The sequence below is a fragment of the Stigmatopora argus genome, chromosome 8, assembly GCF_051989625.1.
Source record: "Stigmatopora argus isolate UIUO_Sarg chromosome 8, RoL_Sarg_1.0, whole genome shotgun sequence".
Classification (NCBI taxonomy): Eukaryota; Metazoa; Chordata; class Actinopteri; order Syngnathiformes; family Syngnathidae; genus Stigmatopora; species Stigmatopora argus.
The window spans coordinates 16,941,973-16,958,066 of record NC_135394.1 but is presented as its reverse complement, the minus strand read 5'-3'; the positions used below and the strand labels follow the sequence as shown (position 1 = coordinate 16,958,066).

At 38.4% G+C, this 16,094-nt stretch overlaps 1 protein-coding gene across 4 annotated transcripts in view; it reads left to right on the top strand.

Annotated features, from left to right (window-relative positions):
* Positions 1 to 16,094, top strand: part of nme7 (NME/NM23 family member 7) — a 29,012-nt gene that overhangs the window by 890 nt on the left and 12,028 nt on the right. Inside the window, exons 1-11 of one of the 4 annotated variants that reach the window (XM_077608164.1) lie at positions 105 to 191; positions 1,791 to 1,898; positions 2,049 to 2,215; positions 2,448 to 2,558; positions 3,670 to 3,720; positions 5,109 to 5,304; positions 6,449 to 6,554; positions 10,325 to 10,389; positions 10,768 to 10,836; positions 11,442 to 11,543; positions 14,677 to 14,784. In XM_077608164.1, the coding sequence (XP_077464290.1) occupies positions 186 to 191; positions 1,791 to 1,898; positions 2,049 to 2,215; positions 2,448 to 2,558; positions 3,670 to 3,720; positions 5,109 to 5,304; positions 6,449 to 6,554; positions 10,325 to 10,389; positions 10,768 to 10,836; positions 11,442 to 11,543; positions 14,677 to 14,784 (1,089 nt within the window). In that variant the 5' untranslated portion in view covers positions 105 to 185. Of the gene's footprint in view, positions 1 to 104; positions 192 to 1,790; positions 1,919 to 2,048; positions 2,216 to 2,447; positions 2,559 to 3,669; positions 3,721 to 5,108; positions 5,305 to 6,448; positions 6,555 to 10,324; positions 10,390 to 10,767; positions 10,837 to 11,441; positions 11,544 to 14,676; positions 14,785 to 16,094 lie in introns of those variants that run through there. The other 3 variants (XM_077608168.1, XM_077608166.1, XM_077608165.1) reach the window with 3 other exon arrangements.

Genomic DNA, 16,094 nt, shown 5'->3' with positions numbered 1-16,094 from the left:
TATAGTAGTTGTAGAGGTTAACTTGTTGGGAATGATTTAGAAACTTTATCACGTATTATGAGGCTATATGGATTCACTCCGACTTTATTCTGACACGTCAACACACCACGAGCACACCCGGGCTAGCAATCAACGTCGAACACGGTCAACATTTGGGACATGAGGACTTTGTTGACGCCGAAATAATGGATGTTGAGTGAAATTCGTCTTTTATACACAACATATAACGTGACACATTATCTGTTAGCTTTTCGTTATTCTTTGTTGTAACTAAACTCGTCAAATGTAGTCCGTTTTTCCCGCATGGTAGCATCCACCGTTATCAGTACGGCTAGTATTGCATTCAAAAGCGACAACGCATTAAAGTTTCGTTTTCACGTAAAATTTCTCACTAATGTCGAAAATATTGTTATAAATGTTCGTTAGCTGTCAGACTAGCGAGTTTGAGTAACGTTTGTGTCCATATTGCTTCAGTTTTAACCCATTTTCTGTTGCTATGGGGATTGTTGGTCAAATAAAACAGCTGAGAACAATTAATCGATAATTGTAGAAACTCGCCATTTTATGTGCAATGGTTGAATTACACGTAATTACGAATGTTATCAATAGGGAGCGCTGCTCTGCTGCGTTTGTTATTTAGTGTTTCCTTTTAATAAAATAAATGCACGATTAAAAAAGTTGACAGCACAGGAGAAAAAAAATGTCAAAATGTACAGCAATGAAAAAAATGATCTAATTTGCATTTATTCATCATATTTATGCCTTAACGAGGACTATGTGACAGGGATACCAAAATGTGGATAATTCAATACATATTTTGACATGTAGGGAAATAATGTAACTTAAAATGATACATTTTGGTGCATATTTTAATACATTGCTTACAGATAAATGAACAAAAATAATGATATTTCACTGCTAATGAGGGCCAGAGACGTCCAATTCATTTTGACCGGAAGCGCCGTTCTCCCAGTTGACGTGAATTGGACGTCTCTGTCTGTGAACAAGTTAATTGGATTGGATAACTTTATTCATCCCGTATTCGGGAAATTTCGTTGTCACAGTAGCAAGAGGGTGAGGATGCACAAATAGGAAAGGCCTTTTAGACATAAATAGATAGGTAATAAGTAAGTTAATAAATAAATACATGAATAAATATATACCGTATTTTCACGACTATAAGGCGCACCACATTTTAAGGCGCACCCTCAATGAATGACACTTTCTTTTTTTTTTTTTCATATATAAAGCACACTGGATTATAAGGCACCCTGTCTATTTTGGAGAAAATTTAAGACTTTTAAGTGTAAATAAATAAGCGTGTTGCTGAAATATATATATATATATATATATATATATATATATATATATATATATATATATATATATATATATATATATATATATATATATATATACACATATACATATACACATACGTGTACACATAGATATATATATAAGCATATATATATACATACATACACAGATATATATAAGCACATATATACATACATACACATAGATATATATATATAAGCACATATATACATACATACACAGATATATATAAGCACATATATACATACATACACATAGATTTACATGCATGCATACGGTAGGTCTTAACACTCAGCCATTTGTTTTGTTAAAGAGCCTAACAGCTGATGGGAGGAAGGATCTGCGGAAGCGCTCCTTCCTGCAATGATTCAACATGAGCACTTTAGCAACATGGCAAAAGTTATTTCGTGAACTTGACGGAACCCCTGTTGTTGTTTTTTACGGTCAAGGAGGAGAAAGTCCGTTTCGCCTTCCTGGCCGATTGGTACGACCCGGTGGCATCTCTCCTGCGGCGCTACCAGCTCTTCTACTACCCCCATGACAGCTCCGTGGAGATGGTATGAACGCCGGCGAGGCAGTTGAGTAAATACGAAAATGTAACCTTATCGCTCCGCCATTTTAAGACTTTGCAACACAAACGATGAAGCCTACGTTCTCGCGTTAATCCGTCGCAAATAACTTTTGCCCTTTTGACCTTTTCCCGTCAGTTTGACGTCAAGAACCAGCGTATCTTCCTGCGGCGGACCATTTACAACCAACTGCCGCCGCGGGATCTATTCATTGGCAGCCGAGTTAACATCTTCTCGCGTCAACTCCACATCATCGACTACGCTGACAAGTTCACGGCCCAAAAGCTGGGATGCAAAAAAGAACGGTAAGACGGCCTGGCATCGTCAACGGAAGCTTTTTTGGGATTATTTTTGGAAGCTTCTTAAGCAGAAAGTCAACAGAAACGGGATAATTAACCCAGACGAGGTCATGTGATGATTTGTGTAGTTTTTCTGGAGTTATTTTTAGAAAGATAACACTGCATCATTTCTTTTAAAAGTGACTTATGAGTTGTTAGGCTTGTGATAAACGCAATAAAATGACGTGATGTCCTCCAGGACCCTCGCGCTGCTCAAGCCGAATGGTATCAACAGGGTGGGCGACGTCCTGGAAATGGTCAACGCGGCCAATCTGATGATCACCAACGCCAAGATGGTGCACTTGACATGGTAATTTGTTCTTTAAAATACGACTACAGTCCTTGAGTTTTTGACATTAGTGTCCAAAAACACAATTACGGTCCTTGAGTTTGGGTCATTAGTGTCCAAAATAGATTTAACTGGTCGTATGTCTTCTGACCTTCATTAAAAAAAGGATAAATACAAGCTAACGTCATCACGCAATGAATTATAGGGTACTTGTATTTATTTATTTGTAAAAGTAGCTCGGAAACACTTGAAGATTGAGGAAAAAAATAACTCCAGTTTTTCCGCATTGCTTTATAAGCCTGGCGGGTCTGCCGTCTTTTCTGGATTTTTTTGTAAGACTTTACATTTAAGTACATGTAATAATTGGCTCATAACATATAAGAATAATTATTTTAGAAGTCTGGTTAAGTTAAGTTTTGATTTATTTAATATTCTTAACAAAAACAAGCCATCAATTGTGTTACTTTTATTTATTTATTATTTAAAGTAGCACGTAACTACTTATAAGAGATTGAGGAAAATGTGAACCCTAGCATTTAACTCATTCACCCTCACCTGTTTTTAGAGGAGCCAACGCCAGTTTTTCTGCATTGCTTTATAAGCCTGGCGGGCCGGCCGTCTTTTCTAGACTTTTTGTAAGTCTTTAAATTTAAGTACTTGTAATCATTGGCTCATAACACATAAGAATAATTATTTCAGAAGTCAGGTTAAGTTAAGTTTTGATTTATTTAATATTCTTACAAAAACAAGCATCAATTGTGATACTGTTATTTATTTATTATTTAAAGTAGAATATGGAAGTGAAAATTGTGAATCAGGGGCGACTTATACACGAGAAATGGGAAAATTCAACGATTTTAAGGCAATTTTAAGCATGCACAATATACATGGGGTGGCTTATATGCGGGTAAATACGGTATATGAACACTAATGCTATGTTTAGGAACAGACTGGCAGTTAATTAGCAATGATCACAGTTTCAGATGTAGTTCAGATTCCCTAAGAGGCCCACTATATTAATTTGTTTCGGTCGTTTCATTTGTTTCCCTTCGTAAACAATAAGTTACTATTGCAGTGTTACAATATTGTAATCGTTTCACGCAATTAATAGTATTTTTTTGTATTTTTCCAGGAGCCAGGCTGCAGATTTTTATTCGGACCATCAGCCGAAGCCTTATTTCAAGTGAGTGGAACTTTTGCAACCCTTAAAGCGCTTTGTGATAACGAGGGACATAAATTGCTAACCGGCTAACACAAGCAGTGATTTAGAAAGATGGAATTGTTAAAGACGGGCCAATGAAAATGAGGCAGATTGTTGTCGCCGGGCAGAGTAGGTTGTAAAGTAAAAGTCATGAATCACAACTGGTTAATAAGGTCAGAGAAAAATCGGCAAGAGGGAAAGCAGTTGTTTTTATAAGCGTAATAAATTCAGGCTGATTCGTAGTTAAGCAGATAGCATAGTTGTTGCCAGGCGAAATACGTCGGGCTAAGTCACGGCTACCCCATGGGCCAATGAAAAAAAGAGCAGTCAGTTGTTGCTAGGCAAGTTCATTGTGCGAACTCACAATTGGCCAATGAAGACAGATGGCATACCGTATTTTCTGGCATATACGCCGTATTTGTCGGTCCAAAAAATGATGACTGAATCGAGGGTACGGCTTATATGCGCACAAATTAGACTTGACATGCACGAAACGCCATAACGCAAGACAATGTGGCCATTTATTTAAAAAAAGACAACAGATAAACTAATAAAACGCTAAACAAAATTTATTTGAACGTCTATGAATGAAATTCAAGAAAAAAAGGCCATTTTGAATGAGGGGGAGGCTTATATGAGAGAAATTGTAAAATTCAACGATTTTAAGGCATTTTTAAGGGTACGGCTTATACGCGGAGGTGGCTAATATGCGAGAAAATACGGTCATTTAGCTTGACTAAACTTTGTATTAATTTATATTCTGTAACAGGTATTAAATATGCACAACTTCTCCCTAGACCATAGGTGTCAAAGTGGCGGCCCGGGGGCCAAATCTGGCCCGCCGCATCATTTTGTGTGGCCCGGGAAAGTCAATCATGAGTGCCGCCTTTCTGTTTTAGGATCAAATTAAAATGAAGAGTATAGATGTATATTCAATTTCCTGATTTTCTCCCTTTTAAATCAATAACAGTACATTTTTAATCCATTTTTTTCTGTGTTTTTAGTTCAAAAATCATTTTGTAAAATCTAAAAATATATTTAAAAAAAGCTAAAATAAACATTGTTTTAGATCTATAAAAAAACGGAATATTCAGGGCTTTTAATCCATTTATAAAAATAAAAAAAATCTAAATATTATATCTAAAATGGTCCGGCCCACGTGAAATCAAGTTGACGTTAAAGCGGCCCGCGAACCAACCCAAGTCTGACACCCTTGCCCTAGACCAATGAAAAGTTAACACAGGTGTGGCTGGGTGGAGTCAAACCCACAGGAAAACCTGTCACAAATTTGTATTCAATTCTGAATATACATTTTTGAAAAAGACTATAACGGTGATATGTCAATGTTGTAAAAATGCATTTTTTTGCAGTACACTGGTGCAGCAGATGACGTCCGGTCCCGTGGTGGTGTTGGAACTGGTGGGCGACGAGGCCGTGTCCGTTTGGAAGAAGATCTCGGAACCGTGGGAATCGGCAGGCGACGACAACGAGGCCCAGCAAAACCCCTGGGTGCAGCTGGGCCCCGAAATCGCGCACGCTTCTGATTCGCTGGCCGCCGCCGCCAAAGTAAGTTCTGAACTTGTCTGTCAAATTCAAAATATTTTCATTCGAAAATGTCATTCTTTCATATTCCCTTCATTTCATTTCTCACGGAATTTTTTTCTGTCTCTAAGACTTTAAAACATGTTTTTTTTGTTCCGTTTTTTTAACCGTATTTTCCGGACTATAAATTGCACTTTTTAAGATTTGTTTTTTTTCACTTTGGGCAGACAACATCTAAAATCCCATTAATATGTCATGCTAACAGGTGCCTAATTAGCCTCTTTATTTTAATTTTACTACTTAAACGTATATTGTTTCTTGATTTCTGCTCGGTTGAATTTTAAAAAAAAAATCCTCTTCATTGTATATTATTTTGCTGTTGCGACAAATATTTATTTGTTAAACATTTACTAGATTTTTTTTGGCTTTACTCTTTTTTTAATCCCATTGATATGATGCTAACGGATGCCAAATTAGCCTCTTTATTTGAATTTTACTACTTAAACGTATATTGTTTCTTGATTTCTGCTAAATTGAATAGAAAAAAATCCTCTTCATTGTATATTATTTTGTTGTTGTGACAAATATTTATTTTTATTTTTGGGGGTTTTACCTTTTTTTTGTATTCTTATGTAGTATTTTTTATGCTGCTACTTAAGTTATTTTCATCACAACTGTTATCTGCCAAATGTTCCCCTTATTCTCCAAGTGTTGCTTCTTCTACCTTTTTCATTAATTTCTTTTTTTATTACTTCCTACTACTGCAATTTTCTACTTGCCCTGAACATAAAGTCAAAATCGAGTACCACTTATACTTCAATTAAATATGTCTCTTTTATGCTATACGAATCCAATGAAGCCAAGCCATTTAAAATCTAGGCATCACCGTTTTACTCATTTTAGCATTCACGCGCTACACTGTCATATCAAATCGAGCTGTAACATCTCAACAAGTTTCAACGTCCCCCATCTTTTTTTTACCTCCCCGGCGCCCTCCGCGGCCCTCACATTCTCTCAAGTCTTCGCCATGCCTCGTAAATCGAAATATTCACTCTAATCTTCACGGCTCCTCGAGTCTGTCCTCATTAGCATCGGCGACACATCCTTGCGAGTAGGCGCCATGTTCCAACGTAGCGTTCTAACGTAGCGCCGTGTTTTCTGCACACAGGAGCTGGAGTTCTTCTTCCCGACCACAATCTGCCACGGTCCAATCAACACGGCCCTCTACACCCAGAGCACGTGTTGTATCATCAAACCTCACGCTATTTCACAAGGTGAGAGTCAATCTGGATCGGTGATCTGTCAACTTACCGTATTTTCACGACTATATGGCGCATCGCATTTAAAGCCGCAGTGTCAGTAACGAGTACTATTTCTGTATTTTACACACACATAGGACGCACCGTTTTTAAAGACGCAAACAGGCATGGCAAAACATACACCAGCTTAAACATACGGACACGCTAAAAACACGTTTTTAAAAAGGCAACGGAAGCAAACTGAGTTGGGTTGTACTTTATTTAGCCATTTTACAGCTTACTCACGTCATTATCACCCACAAATCCATCAAAGTCCTCATTTTCTGTGTCCGAATTGAACAATTGTCCAAATGAGTCATCAAACACGCTGCATTTTATACGTTCGTCCAGGCGGCCACAATCCATTCGCAAATAGTAGCTAGCGTAACGTTTCCAACGCTGCTTTCCATGCTTCGTAAAGCTGTGTTGATGTCGATGTATACAGGCCACAATCCTTGCTTGCTCAGGGCGCCGCCATTTTAAGTTTACCCTAGACTTGGTGAAAACTAGACCGCTATGGACACATTTCCTGGTTGTTGACTTTTTCAATTTGTCTACGTGCAGGCAATCCAGCAAACGATCTTTTCGATTGATACAGTACCTCAAAAAATACCATGTGTGCTAATTTCTCTTAAAAAAATTCCTTTCAAAGTAACACATTTGTATTCCCTATTAAAACCATGAATATGGAGGTGAAAATTCTGAATCAGGGGGCGTCTTATACAAGAGAAATGGTAAAATTCAACCATTTTAAGTGTATGGGGAGGCTGCTAATATGCCAGAAAATACGGTACACGGTCGATTGGTCGCCGGTCTTTTGGTTGCCGATCTTTTGGTCGCCGGTCTTTTGGTCGCCCGGAAGGTTATTGATAATTACCATTTAAATCGTTGCTCAAATTCCCTAAATACAAACTGCAAATTACTATTTAGTCATACTTAATGCCCTAGTAATTATTAGGCTAAAGAAAAGCTCCAAATTTCCTGGACTTTTATTGTTTTTTTGTTGGAGAACTTAAGACCCTGACTGACATAGCTTCTTAAAGGGACAACGCATATATATATATATAAACTCTTCTACACTCACACGTCGGCTCAGTGAAAGTGCTCATGGCCATTGTTGGCTTTTATTGATGCGAAGACCGTGTTGTTTTACCTTGTTTTGTCGCCGGTCTTTTGGTCGCCTGTTGTCGCGGTCAGGGCGACCAAAAGACCGGCGACCAAAAGACCGGCGACCAATCGACCGCACACGGAAAATACGGTACATATAGCGCGTCAGCAAGCAAGGTACCCAGACAGTCAAGCCGTCAACGTCATACAGCGACATCTACAGAATCTTGAATTTAGTGCATACTGATTGGACACCCTGTCCATTTTGGAGAAAAAATTAGACTTTTAAGCCCTATGTGAATAAATTTTTATCGCTGCATAAGAGGAATTGCAATCATTAATAAAGGGAGCGATTGGCTGAGATTGACAGGTATGTGAGAGTCAATCTGGACTTTTTTTAGGGGCCCACAGACACTTAATCGCAGCGCTAAATCCTTCGAGGATTGCCGACGTATGAAATGATCTCCATTTGAGCTTTTTAAAACCGAGAAATCCGAAATGACGGCTAGTCAACCCATAATTAAAAACATCCATACTTATTAGGGCGTGTTGGGATCTGGATGGCATGCAAACACCTTCTTCCACACCTTCCTGGAGGCAAACCAGGGTGAAGGTCGTTGAAGGAGTTCCCTTATCCTGTCGGGACGCGTCCATGTTTGGTTTATGCCAGAAAAAACGATTACGGCGACGATTGAGCAACCGTTGGCCGATGTTGTGCAGGAGTCAAGCCGGGTAAGGTTACCTAAGTTGAGCTCATGAGAAATCAAAATGGGGTGTTCATATTAGTTTTGCGCAGATACTATTGGCTCCAAAACCAAAAGTCTCGACTACCAAAAGTCTCGATCCAAGCATCTCTGTAATTTCTGGGTTCTCGCGAGTTTTTGCCAGGTCTTGGTCTAAGGTTATTTCGGTTTAGGTTAGCTTATCCGCTTTATTAAAGCAAGTTTATCCAGGTGACCGTTTCGGTCATTATCCTTTCGCGGCAATCAGTACCGTATTTTCTTGCATGTAAGCTATATTTGTAACAAAAAAATGATGCCTGAATCAAGGGTACGGCTTATATGCGCATAAATTAGACTTGACATGCACAAAACTGCAAGGTGACAAAGACCAAACGCCAAAACACAAGATAATGTGTCCATTTATTTCAAAATTGAGAAAAGATGAACAGATAAAACGTGAAAGAAAATGTATTTTGACATCTATGAATAAAATTAAAGAAAAAAAAATGTATGCCATTCCTCACTCAGGGCGCCGCCCTCTTACTTTTTACCAGTAGTTAAACGTGCTCTGACTGGCCAGACGCGAGTAGCCTTGATACATGTCTTCGTAGTGTTTACCATTTCAGCACAGCCCAAAAGTTGTCTTAAAATATCAGCCTTGATACCTGCGTAATGTGTATCTCATGCTATTATTGCATTTAGAGCACATGTGTCAAAGTGGCGGCCCGGGGGCCAAAGCTGGCCCACCGCATCATTTTGTGTGGCCCGGGAAAGTAAATCATGAGTGCCGACTTTCTGTTTTAGGATCAAATTAAAATGAAGAGTATAGATGTATATTAATTTTCCTGATTTCCCCCCTTTTAAATCGATAATTGTAATTTTTTAATCAATTTTTTCTGTGTTTTTAGTTCAAAAATCATTTTGTAAAATCTAAAAATATATTTAAAAAAAGCTAAAATAAACATTGTTTTAGATCTATAAAAAACGGAATATTCAGAGCTTTGAATCCAGTTCTTTTAATCCATTTATTTAAAACAATCTGAATATTATATCTAAAATGGTCTGGCCCACATGAAATCAAGTTGACGTTAACGCGGCCCGCGAACCAACCCGAGTCTGACACCCCTGATTTAGAGACTCGGACCCGATTGCTGGTTGTACTGCTCACATGACTTCCTTTCTGAATTCTTCCACGTGCAGGCAACACCCTTTTGGAATGTGCAAGCCACCAATCGATTTATAAAGTATCTCAAAAATACCAATGTGATGATTTTTCTGAAGATTTTCCCTTCAAAGTAACACATTTGTACTCCCTATTAAAACCATGAATATGGAGGTGAAAATTGTGAATCAGGGGGCGGCTTATATGCGAGAAATTGTCAAATCCAACAATTTTAAGGCCATTTTAAGGGTACGGCTTATATGCAGAGGCGGCTTATATGCAGAGGCTGCTAATATGCGAGAAACTACGGTAATTAAATGTACCTAATAAAGTCTCCTTTGGTCGCAAGACCGACACGGTCCCGATCGTAAGAATGTCGTAGACGATCCTAAAACGAGCGGCGCCGTCACGCCGCCGGCGTTCCCGCCCGAGCCAACGCGCCGTGCAGACATGACTGGAATAGAAGAAGCTTGTGTTGCCAGGCAGCCACAAGTCGTCGCCGGTCGCCTAGCAACAGGAGCAGCTGTTATTTTTTTTTCCTCAGAGGGAGGGCGACACGTACCATACATTACAGACCGAGCTAAATTGCCAAACATCTCCTCGTCATTCCGCCTGACCTTGACGTTTACCGATCCGTAAACCCCTCCCCCCCCTCCCCCCAAACCATTAAAAATAATCATGTTACCGAGGTCAGGGTCGTGTCATCTCGCCTGATAGGATGTGAACACATTTCCTAAATGTTGGTTTGTCGGCAGGCCTGGCCGGGAAGATCGTCAACTCCATCATAGCGGCCGGATTCCAGATCTCGGCTCTGCGAATGGTAAACACACACACAAAGACACTGTTGTTCTGTCACGTTACAGACTAAAGTATTGCACGGGGGGACCAACGCCAAGGCCTCAGAAGGCCTAATTTGGATCAGCGGCGGAATGGAACTGAGCCAAACCTCATTTGTTGGCAGTTCCAGACCAGCTCTTTTGTGCTAAATGTTCCTCTACTGCTAGTTCTTGTACGAAATACGACCGATAGTTCTTTCCTCTGTTCATCTAGAGCCGATCGATCTTGGTCTTCTGCTACCGCGGTCACTCTTCCGTCTTATTTTATGGCTGTTACGAACGACTACACTTGGTCCAGATCAAATACACCCGTTTTTTTTTAGTAACATTTGTTCACGTGTCCCAACACTTTCCCCCAACAGTTCAACGTGGACCGAGCCAACGCCGAAGAGTTCTATGAAGTCTACAAAGGCGTCGTGGCGGAATATGGGGTGAGTGCCGATGATTTGACCTCAGAGGGAGTTTAAAAAAAAAAGATTTGCGTGGGACTGTATTTTCTCGCATATACGCCATATTTGTCTGTCAAAGAAATGATGACTGAATCGAGGGGGCGGCTTATTGTGACCGGACGTTTGGTTGCCAGACGTTTGGTCGCCCGGACCCAAACGACCGGCGACCAAACGTCCGAGTACCAAACAAGGTAAAACAACACGTTCTACGCATCAATCAAAGCCAACAATAGCCCTGAGCAGTTTCACTGAGCCGACATGTGAGTGTATAAGAGTTTGTATGTACATGCGCTGTCCCTTTAAGAAGCTACGTCCGTCAGGGTTTTAACAAGTTCTCCAACAAAAAACAATAAAAGTACGGGAAATTTGGAGCTTTTCTTTAGCCTAATAATTAATAGGGCATTAAGTATGACAAAATAATAATTTGTAGTTTGTATTTAGGGAATTGGAGCAACAATTTTAAATGGTAATTATCAATAACCTTGCGGGCGACCAAACGTCCGAGTACCGCGGCTTATATGCGTATAAATTATACTTGACATGCACGAAACGCCATGACATTTTATTTTTGTTGTTGTTGTTGTTAGGACATGGTGACCGAGCTGTCTTTGGGCCCCTGCCTGGTCCTGGAACTCCACGGCGCCGACGTAGCCAAGAATTTCCGTGACTTCTGCGGGCCGGCTGATCCGGTGAGTCCAGTCAGCTGTAAAGAATCGAGTACAGTAATCCCTCGAAGATCGCGGTTAATGTAGACCAGACATGGCCGCGATAAACGGAAGACCGTGAAGTAGGGTCACCCCTATTTTTAAAAAAATAAAACAAATAGAAATAAAATTATTATTTTTTGTTTTGTTTTTTACTTTAGTGGTGAGTCCAAATGTCAAGCGGAGGACAGGGGGAGTGGCTTCTGGTTACGTGTTTCAGCGCGGATTTTTTTTAATGAAAAGTAAAAAAATAAAATAAACAAAAAAACACAAAGGGTCACCCCTATTTAAAAAAATAAAATAAAAAAAACGTACAAGGAATAAAATTATTCATTAAAATTATTATTTGCATTTCTAAGTACAGTAATCCCTCGATTATCGCAGTTGATGTAGACCAGACATGGCCGCGATAAACAAAGGACCGTGAAGTAGGGTAACCCCTATTTAAAACAAAAATATATATATATTTTTTTTTTTACTTCAGTGCTGTGTCCTAGTAGCAAGGGGGAGTGGCTTCCGCTTGTGAGTTTCAGCGTGGATTTTCAAATTTTTATAAGCTTACACAAAAAAATTGAATACAAAAAAAAAATACGCCGCAATGTAGTAAAGCCGCGATATTCGAGGGATTACTGTATATGTATATATTCTTCATTGTTGAGTCCTAGTAGCAAGAGTGGCTTTCGCTTACGAGTTTTAGCGTGGATTTTCATATTTTTATGAACTTAAAAAAATGAGATTATGGATGATATATATATATATATATGTGTATATATATATGTATATATGTATGTATATATATGTATATATATATATATGCGAACAATACTCGCAAACAAAAAAAAATCATATTATTTTTTGAATTTTTGCAATTTGGGGGGGAAAGCGTGGATTAAAAAAATAATAATAATTTTTTTAGACGCCGAGCAATAATCGCAAACAAAAAAAATTTTCAGATTATTTTTTGATATTTCACAATTTTGGGAGGAAGCGTGGATTTAAAAAAAAATATATTCAATTTTTTAGACGCCGAGGAATACTCGCAAACAAAAAAAAATCATATTATTTTTTGAATTTTTGCAATTTTGGGAGGAAGCGTGGATTTAAAAAAATCAGTTTTTGTGGTTTTCGCCGGGTTCGTTTTACCTTCAACTATATAAAAAAATTCTGTAAGAGTTGATCAAAAATAACAATCCATATTTTCAAAATGGCCACCATCAAAGTAGCAAAAACATATATATGTATGTATGTATATGTATATATGTATGTATGTATGTATGTATATGTATATATGTATATATGTATATATGTATATATATATATATATATATAATAGCAGAAAAAAATCGCAAAGAAGTGAATTCACGATAAGTGAAGTCGCGATAATCGAGGGAAAACTGTCGCATTCCTTGGTATGACACGCATACATTTGTGATTTTGGGAACTCTTGACTCTACCGTGGAATTTACGCGTGGACTCTGTGACTTCCTGACACTTAATGACAAATACACGAACACACACACATAGACACACACACACACACGCGCACAAACGCCATCATGGAGTGATGGCGTCAGTTCGATAAAGAGGAGGGTCATGTTTTATTATTAGCGCCGTCACGTGTGCCGGATCTATGAGTCAATATACTGACTGACCTCCGCCCGAGGTCGGGGGATTGTTCCCATTGGCTGACGGCAGGGGGTTAAAAAAAAAAATGGACGCTCACCATTATCGAGCTCTCGTGACCCCGACTGGAACGGATCGAGTCGATTTGTTCACCTTCTTTGCTCGCGCGGCGGAATAACAAAAAACGAGGCTTGAAAAGATTGAGAGGTTTTGTTGATCTTATTAAAAAAAAAGAAAAAAATATTTAAAAAATAATAATAATTTATTTTTAAAATGAGGTCATAATTCACCTCGTCATCTTTTTTATTACTCTTACTAAAAAGTTGTCATTCATTATTTACATGACAGAAAAAAAGGGTTATTTTTCTTGATTTTTTTCTTTTTTAGATTAGTGATTTTTATTTATTTTTTACTAATTAGATGAAATATTCCCTTAAGATTCTCATTCATTTAATTTATCTTAATTGTTTTGGATGTGTTATTTATTTAAAAAAAAAATAATGGCACCATTACTAATTTTAAAAATAATTTTAAGACTCAGAAATGTGTCATATTTGCTTTCTTTATTCAATTAAATGTGTTTATTTGAGCTTCCATTGAGACAAAAAGCCTCATGTTTTAATACAATTGAATTCATTTTAGTTTTCCTTTGATTAAAATGTTTGATATTTATAATAAGTCAAAATGTGTCATTTTCGCTATTAGCAATCCTGACTTGAAATTGTGTATCATTTTAATATTCCCTTAAATCACTTTGTTTTTTTCCATAATGGAAAGAAATCTTCAATAATGAACTTTTTCTATTCCACACGTAAAATGAAAAATAACATAACTCATTTTCCCCCTTTAATATCTTTTCTTTTATCGATGAGAATAAATACAGCCGCAGAAAGGCCGCAAGTAGCCCAAATCAAAGTTTTCTTCGAAACCCAGCCGAGTCACGTTCTGATCTAGGACCTGGTTGCCACGGCAACGGCGCGCTCATTGGCTTTCTCGTCACGCACCTGCACCCCTTTTTAACAACGCGCCGGCAAACACGCACCCACCATCCGGCCGATCCAAATGCATTTTTTTTGTCCCTTCTAGCTGTCCGTCGTCCATCTTTGTCCAAGTTTTTCTCGGAAAAAAAGGCCCCATTGTTTGCAAGCAAATACAATGTCCCACTGTACGTACATTAAACAGTGTCTCCAGTCTACAAAAATGAAGAGAAAAGTGCTAAATAATGACGTTCTTTGATTTAGCTCCGTCGGGAAGCCAAGTTAAATGTTAGCCTTTTATTTTGTAGGGAGGAAAAGGACAAAAATGACCAAAATACTTGTTTGCGAATGTCATCAGTTCCATCTTTGTATTTAAAGCCCGTGTTTTTGCACGTCGCTGTGGGAGTACAACTTTGTATTTTTGTTCGCGTTGTCCCAGTCTTTATAATTTTCCATTAAATATCATTTCCGGTGTTAAGCTTTCCATTAAAGATTTATTTGTGGCCCCTCCCCCTTAGGAGATCGCCCGTCACCTGCGTCCGTCCACGCTGCGCGCCATCTTTGGCACCGACAAAGTCAAGAACGCCGTCCACTGCACCGACCTTTCCGAAGACGCCTTACTAGAGGTACGTGCGCCCCATTCATGCCCCCCAAAAAATGACCCAAAAATGCCCCCAAAATGCCCCAAAAAACAATATTACAAATACAATAACAGTACAAAATTACAAATGGACGACAACGTGTCCTGTCGGGATGTTTCGCTCTCATTTTCTGTCAATTCATGGTCATTTTTTCATATTCATTTTGGGCTCACTTCCTGGTTAACGTAGTGACCGCCATTCCGTATATTTCGACGAACGCTCGTTACTTCTTCCCAAATCGAAACGGTTCAGACGGCGAGCAAAACTCGAAAACAAAAAATTGTTCAGATTATTTTTTGATATTTCGCAATTTCTGGAGGAAGCGTGGATTTAAAAAAAATAAAAATCAGATTTTTAGACGCCGAGCAATAATTGCAAACAAAAAAAAATCATATTATTTTTTGAATTTTTGCAATTTGGGGAGGAAGCGTGGATTTAAAAATAATAATAATACGTTTTTTTGACGCCGAGCAATACTCGCAAACAAAAAAAATATTCCGATTATTTTTTGATATTTTGTAATTTTGGGGGGAGCGTGGATTTAAAAAAAAACAGTTTTTTAGACACCGAGCATTACTCGCAAAAAAAATAATCATATTATTTTTTGAATTTTTGCAATTTTGGGAGGCAGCGTGGATTAAAAAAAAACTGTTTTTAGACGCCGAGCAATACTCGCAAACAAAAAAATGTCCATACTTTTTTATATTTCGCAATTTTGCGAGGAAGCATGGATTTTAAAAAAAAATCAGTTTTTTTAGACGCCGAGCAATACTCGCAAACAAAAAATTTTCATATTATTTTTTGATATTTTGCAATTTTGGGTGGAAGCGTGGATTAAAAAAAAAAACAGTTTTTTAGACGCCGAGCAATACTCGCAAACAAAAAAAAATCATATTATTTTTGCCATTTTGGGAGGAAGCGTGGATTTAAAAAAAATCAGTTTTTATTGTATTTGCAGTTTTTGTGGTTTTCGCACGGTTCGTTTTACCTTCAACTATATAAAAAAATCACTAAGAGTTTATCAAAACTAACAATCCATATTTTCAAAATGGCTACCATCAAAGTAGTAACAAAATCACATGTTACCTCCCCCTCAAAAATGTCCTCTTGACAACAAAGTCATATTTTGTAAGGGCCGAAATCTGGAGGTTTGCTTCCTTCCAGTCAGCATAGGGGGGTGCTATGTCCCCTAAGCCCCGCCCCCTACCCCCCTTTTTTTAGTCTCATGACCGTGCGCGATCTCCACCCCCGATCTCACGCGGGGTGACGGGAAACGAGAACAGCGGCAGGACTGG